The 6,321-nt window shown below is 60.3% G+C and overlaps 1 protein-coding gene across 1 annotated transcript in view; it reads left to right on the plus strand.

The window, feature by feature from the left end:
• Positions 1 to 1,490: 1,490 nt before the first annotated feature.
• The window catches only part of CHLRE_01g049826v5 (uncharacterized protein), a 43,601-nt gene continuing 38,770 nt past the window's right edge, over positions 1,491 to 6,321 (plus strand). The window contains exons 1-6 of the mRNA XM_043058942.1: positions 1,491 to 2,075; positions 2,581 to 3,204; positions 3,432 to 3,524; positions 3,771 to 3,869; positions 4,058 to 5,362; positions 5,554 to 6,313. Coding sequence (XP_042928856.1) covers positions 2,655 to 3,204; positions 3,432 to 3,524; positions 3,771 to 3,869; positions 4,058 to 5,362; positions 5,554 to 6,313 — 2,807 coding nt within the window. The 5' untranslated portion in view covers positions 1,491 to 2,075; positions 2,581 to 2,654. The remainder of the gene's footprint in view (positions 2,076 to 2,580; positions 3,205 to 3,431; positions 3,525 to 3,770; positions 3,870 to 4,057; positions 5,363 to 5,553; positions 6,314 to 6,321) is intronic.

The following is a 6,321-nucleotide window of genomic DNA, read 5'->3' on the forward strand; positions in this document are numbered from 1 at the left end:
ACCCCCTCAAAACCCTTTGGAATTTAGCCAGGTCGGTGTCAATCGACTGCTCTCGGCGAGCTCTACAATTGTATACCTCCGGTTCAGCTGGAGGCACAACTTGACTGGCAGCCATGCCACACATGTGTCCATGGCCGACCACCGACCCTTCTGTCAGACTACCGGGGCGTGCGCTTAAGCTTACAATTGCGCTGTATATATGATGTTTGGGATTGCGTGCCGGAAGAGATCGGTCGACTTTCTCCCAGGACAATGTGAAGAATCCCGGGATTCATGTCACGCTCGAGCAGCCTTGTCGCCATGACCCACACTAAGCCTTGGCCGTTACAAGTTAGCATCAGTTCGCATAGTCTCCATGACACCAGTGAGAGACGCTCGAGTGGGGCTCTACGCTACTACGATGCCAATGTGGACGGACATGCGGCCGCTTTCCTGGGGCCAAACGTAATGCAAATGCTTTATTATGTGCATGCTAATGTGTGCTAGTGCTCGTGCTATTGGGCGGAGCGTTTAGAGGGGCGTTTAGGGCGCGGAGACGAAATCTGGCAGTCCCACCCACATCCGCGTGACGAAACCTTGGGGACCCCCAACCCCGACGACCGACCCTGAACTTTGAGGGCCCATAACTTTGCAATTACTACCCTGATTGAAACTCTAAAAGTGGATTTGGAGTCCTCTCGTCAAGCTCTTTCGTTTGAGAACATGGGGCCTTTCCCAGTCGAGACTACCCCCCCCCCTGGGTAGCGAGATCGATTTTACAGGCGGAATGCAGGCCGTCATGCCTGGTCATGCAGAATACGGACCCAGCCAGGTTAGCCGCGTTACTAGATTCCATTTGGGAGCACAGGAGCATAAGCACCCCCATTCGGGGACCAAACTAGCTGCATATATAAGTGTTGCAGGCGTTATAAGGCCCCCCCGGCCCGGGCCTCGGTTTCTACAAGGACAGGAATGCACGTCGTGCTCACCACCTTGTAACCACACACAACGTGTACAAGGTGGCGCGCACGATCTTTGCGTGCCTTCCTGCCTCGTGGAAACGGGAGGCCCGGGCCAGGGTGACCCTACTGACAACGCCAACAAATGATAACTAGCTTCGCGCATGCCTTGACTTAAGCCTAAGCCACTGCTCACACGTGGGTCGGGATAGGCCAGGGGTGTCTCTGAACCCCTGGCACAGGCTGCACAGTGCATCAACTCATCCTCCACATCAATACCAGCAGCCGTACACAGAGGCATCTCTCCTCCCTCGGCCCCTCCCATGCACGGCGTATGACAAGTATCGCAGAGGGGACACTCCATCCGAGCGTGCAAGCACGCAAGGACCATGAAATGCTGCCCGGGATCAACGCGAGAATAGGGGATTTGATTCTATCGCTCTGTTCTTCACATGAAGGCTAACCTCCCCTGACTTGGATCCACCACTCACCCAGGTCTTGCTGCATACTTGAGGGCTTCGCCAGCCTGCCCCTTACTTACCATGTCCCATCCGTGCTGATGCACGCAGATGTGCGATGCTTGCGAGTGTGGTAACAGTTACAGTGGTGTGCGCAGAACCTGTTTGCAGGTTATGCAGGTCCGATGTCTTTTCCCTGTGCGCTTTATGGCATGAAGCAGCTGAACGTCCGACGTGTCCCAGAAGTCCGAGCAGCAGCTCGGCCGCTTGGCCACAAAATTACAAGCAGCAGGCGACAAGTTGAAGGGTTCGCTGTTGCAGTGGACTTGCAAAAGTCACTTGTAACAGGGATTAGGAGAAAACCGGGGCCGAGCACTCGGCCCGCGTCATGAACTTCAACTTCTTCATGCTGCGCCGACCGCTGTCGCGCCAAGCATACAAAACTACATTAGTGAGCGTACACTCGTAGTTTGCTACCACTGCATATGCCCTGCTCTCGCGAACAATTTTCCTGTTTTCCCTCCACTCTGTTTTCCCAGAGTGGAGCCACTCTGTGACATCCTTGCATAACAGAAGCCTATATAGAAGATGCTATTATAGTAGTTCATCGTCACTTGACATACTAGTGCAACGAGTCTTCAAGGTGGCGTGGCGACATTCACTTGCGCAGCCATTGAAGGTAAGGCCTGTGAACATTAATGGCGCTTAGATATCATGCGTTGAATGAGAATTGGCTCCAGTTAAACGGGACAACCGAGCTCCACGTCCTTGGAACGCACATCGGGAGCTCCTGGATAGCTGGCTGTTATGTATGTTACAAACTTTACGATGTAAAACAGGTCTTGTTGCACAAGCGCAAACAATTCAATAAGAGCCAGTATTTTCCAGCCACCATTATTACCGAACGGCTCTGCCGGCTATTTAGCTCGGTCTTAGCCTGGATGTGCATGAGTATACCACTCACCATAACTACTTTACGCCGGGTCTGCGTCCCGCTGAGACGCCGGCGGTTTTTGCAGCCTGACACGCGCGGTTACGCGCAGCAGCGTGCACGCTAGTTCAGGAACGAAGCGCCTGCATTGCCTGAACCAGATACCCACATATATTACTGGATCGCTTTCTGACGTGTGCCCTAACTTGCGTGGGAAACCTGTAATGTTCATTCGCACCAATGCCGAATGCAGTAATGGCAACCACTCAGGCGCGCCAAGGCTGCGGAACGGACGCAAATCATGGCACTGCGTCTGCAGCTCATACAATGCCAGGTTCCGCCATCTCCGGCCCTGCTCTTGTACATTCGACGCGTGTGCGGCGACGGAAAAACCGGCGCGCCCTTCCATTAATGACGCTGATCGTCATGGGCATAGCCTGCCTGGGCTCCATCATGGCAGCCACAGCATACGCAGCAGGTGACGTGGAGGAGGAGAGCGGGCTACTGTTTGTGGAGCAGCCGCCCTCCACAGACAGCTCTACCTCAGTCAACTTCTTTAGCAGCAGCAGCAGTCAACTGCCGGCGGGCGGCACGACGTCGAGCCAATCAACGACCTGCACACAGGGATCGTGCTGTGATGTGGTCATGTATCCATCCAACAGCACAGGTCAGCTGATAGGCGGCAAGGGGCCAGTGGTCACATGCGGCCGCCAGGCGGCGTGCCTAGGGGTGTACCTGGCGGGAAGCACATGCAAGGTTCAGGCGGAGGCGGGCACGTCGAAAGTGTACACTTACTGCGAAGTCTGCATTTTCTGGAGCAACGCATCTGGTGCATGCTCCAAGTCGCTGTCGGACACCATCAGCCACGTGTGCTCAGGTAATTACAAAAAGGAGCTGTCTATCTAATTGCATAACGCCTGGATGGCGGCTGACAAATGCCCCGTGCATGCAAATGTGCATGCATTTCGTGTCTCTTGCCACGTGCTTGCGCATGACATTGCGCTGCTAATGTTTCGTGGTCCGATAAAAGGGTTTCAAATGATTGTGCCGTACGTCTTACCTGCTGCTGCATGCGGTGTGCTGCTTATTTCTTGCCCCATGCAGCGGACCGCCAATATGGAGTGGTCCAGGCACCAGGGCAAGCACCCCAGACCTCTGATACAAACAAGCTCGAGGGATGGAAAAGCGGCCTGGATGGTGAGCACGTCTGTTGAGGCCAGGTGTTTGGTAACCGTGTACCGCTTGATTGTTGGGAGCGCCCCGGGGTGCGTGGTCGTGAGTCCTAGCTCGCACCCGCCCTACCCGCCCGCATGCAACGTGTATCTGGCCCATGACTACATGCAGCGTCTATCTTGTTCCCTAGTAACGTCTGGCAACCACACAGATACGAATCCGACTGCCGATCTGGCTGCCGTTCCTGATGTACGGTTCTATCACGCACAGATGGCTATTGCCAATGGATTCGATGGAACACGACCTCGTCGGCCTGGGCGGAGACGCTGTGGAGCGTCAAGGACGGCAGCGGAAGCTGTCTGGCTAACGGTACGAGCGACAGCTTACGCTAAGTTGCTGTTTGTGACTTTGCAGTAATAAGGCATGGACAGTTGCAGGTGCTCCGTGCTCAGGAGTCTTTACTGCCACTTGTGTACGTCCATATATGTTGTACATACGGATGGCGTGGTTGCGGCTAGCTACGGGCACTGACTTTGTCCCCTATCTACCGCCGACAGGCGCCGCGCCTGTCACCATAGACCTTCCGAGGGGTGCAAACGCATCTTGCACTGGGCCCAGGCTGACAAGCGGCAACAATCGAGTAGGCTGTGCCAACGGTAATCAAGCAAACGAGTGTCTTTGGCGAATCTGGCTTCCAAGACCAGGTGGTGACGTGATTCCTTGCACGGCATCGCCACCCTCGCCCCAACCGCCGGATCCTCCAAACCCACCATCTCCGCCCAGCCCTCGGCCGCCGGCGCCGCCCAGCCCCGCGCCACCCACTCCATCATCTCCCAAGCCGCCGTTGCCCCCTAGCCCCAAGTCGCCTGTGCCTCCCAGTCCGAGACCACCTTCACCTTCGCCGCCGCAGCCGCCTAGCCCTGCGCCGCCGTTGCCCCCTAGCCCCAAGCCGCCTGTGCCTCCAAGTCCTAGACCACCTTCACCTTCGCCGCCGCAGCCGCCTAGCCCTGCGCCGCCGTTGCCCCCTAGCCCCAAGCCGCCTGTGCCTCCCAGTCCTGGACCACCTTCACCTTCGCCGCCGCAGCCGCCCAGCCCTGCGCCGCCGTCACTTGCACCTCCCAGCCCCAACCCACCTGCGCCGCCCAGCCCCGCGCCTCCCTCGCCGCAGCCGTCTAGCCCCTCGCCTCCATCGCCGCATCCGCCTAGCCCTGCGCCTCCGTCGCCTACGCCTCCCAGCCCTGCTCCGCCGGCACCGCCCAGCCCGAAGCCGCCCAGCCCGACGCCGCCGATACCCCCTAGCCCTAAGCCGCCGGCGCCTCCCAGTCCTAAGCCGCCTGTACCGCCGAGCCCGCGGCCGCCGTCACCACCTCGCCCGCCGCTTCCTCCGTTGCCCTCCAACGACTGCGTGTACCGCGGCTCCTTTGACACCCCGGTGGATGTTAAGCGCGGCCCTGCGGTCACGTGTGCAGACCAGGCCGCCTGCCTGGACGTGATCTTTGACGGCTCGCAGTGCGAGCAGGATTACGCGGATGTGGACGAGGTGGAGGATCTGCAGCAGGGCGATGGGGACAGCAGCAGCACTACTAGTACGGACGGGCAGCAAGGCAGCAGCTCCAGCCGGCGCCGGCGCTTGCAGACGACCAGCAGCAGCGACGACGGCCCATATCAGCAGGATGTGTATACGTACTGCAAGGTGTGCCTGGCGTGGTCCAACGCCCGTGGCGGCTGCGGCAAAGACACGCGCGACACGCTGAGCCACGTGTGCAGCGCGGACCGCTTCATGGCCGTTGTGCCAGGGGCGGGCCAAGCGCCTGTGGTGGGCTCCACCAACAAGCTCAACAACTGGGAGAGCGGAGACCAGAGTGAGTGATCAAGGCACGTTGCCTGCGTGCTTTACCCACTTTGATTCGCAGAGCAAGCTCACGTGCTCTCGGCGGCCGCCTGCGTGCTAGTGCATGCTGTAAGCGTACGTGCGACCACACCTAGCTACCTGAAGTGAAGTCGCAGGTGCTGATGCATCTGCTGTATGCATGATTGCCCGCTTTGGATGCAGACCGCTATTGCCAATGGGTGCGCTGGAACAGCAGCAGTACCTGGACCGAGGTGTACTGGAGCATCAAAGACGGCAACGGCGAGTGCCTTCCTGCCGGCCAGACGGCGCCCCTGTCGGTCACTCTGCAGGGCCTGCGCGCGCAGTGCGGCGGGCGTCGCCGTATTAACAGCACCACTGTAGCAGGCTGTGACAAGGGCAGTCAGTCCAACGAGTGCCTGTGGCGCATTGACTTGCCTCTTCCCGGCTCCCCCGACTTTCAGTGCCGTGCGCCATCGCCGCCCAGCCCGCGGCCGCCGGTGCCGCCTAGCCCTTCCCCACCCGCTCCACCCAGCCCTCGGCCGCCAGCGCCGCCCAGCCCCAAGCCTCCCTCACCGCAGCCGCCTAGCCCCGCGCCGCCGTCGCCTGCACCTCCCAGCCCTCGGCCGCCTGCGCCTCCCAGCCCTGCTCCGCCGGCGCCGCCCAGCCCCGCGCCTCCCTCGCCGCAGCCACCTAGCCCTGCGCCACCGTCGCCTGCGCCTCCCAGCCCTGCTCCGCCGGCGCCGCCTAGCCCCGCGCCGCCGTCGCCTGCACCTCCCAGCCCTCGGCCGCCTGCGCCTCCCAGCCCTGCTCCGCCAGCGCCGCCCAGCCCCGCGCCTCCCTCACCGCAGCCACCTAGCCCTGCGCCACCGTCGCCTGCGCCTCCCAGCCCTGCTCCGCCGGCGCCGCCTAGCCCCGCGCCGCCGTCGCCTGCACCTCCCAGCCCTGCGCCACCGTCGCCTGCGCCTCTTC

Source organism: Chlamydomonas reinhardtii, chromosome 1, assembly GCF_000002595.2.
Source record: "Chlamydomonas reinhardtii strain CC-503 cw92 mt+ chromosome 1, whole genome shotgun sequence".
Taxonomy (NCBI): Eukaryota; Viridiplantae; Chlorophyta; class Chlorophyceae; order Chlamydomonadales; family Chlamydomonadaceae; genus Chlamydomonas; species Chlamydomonas reinhardtii.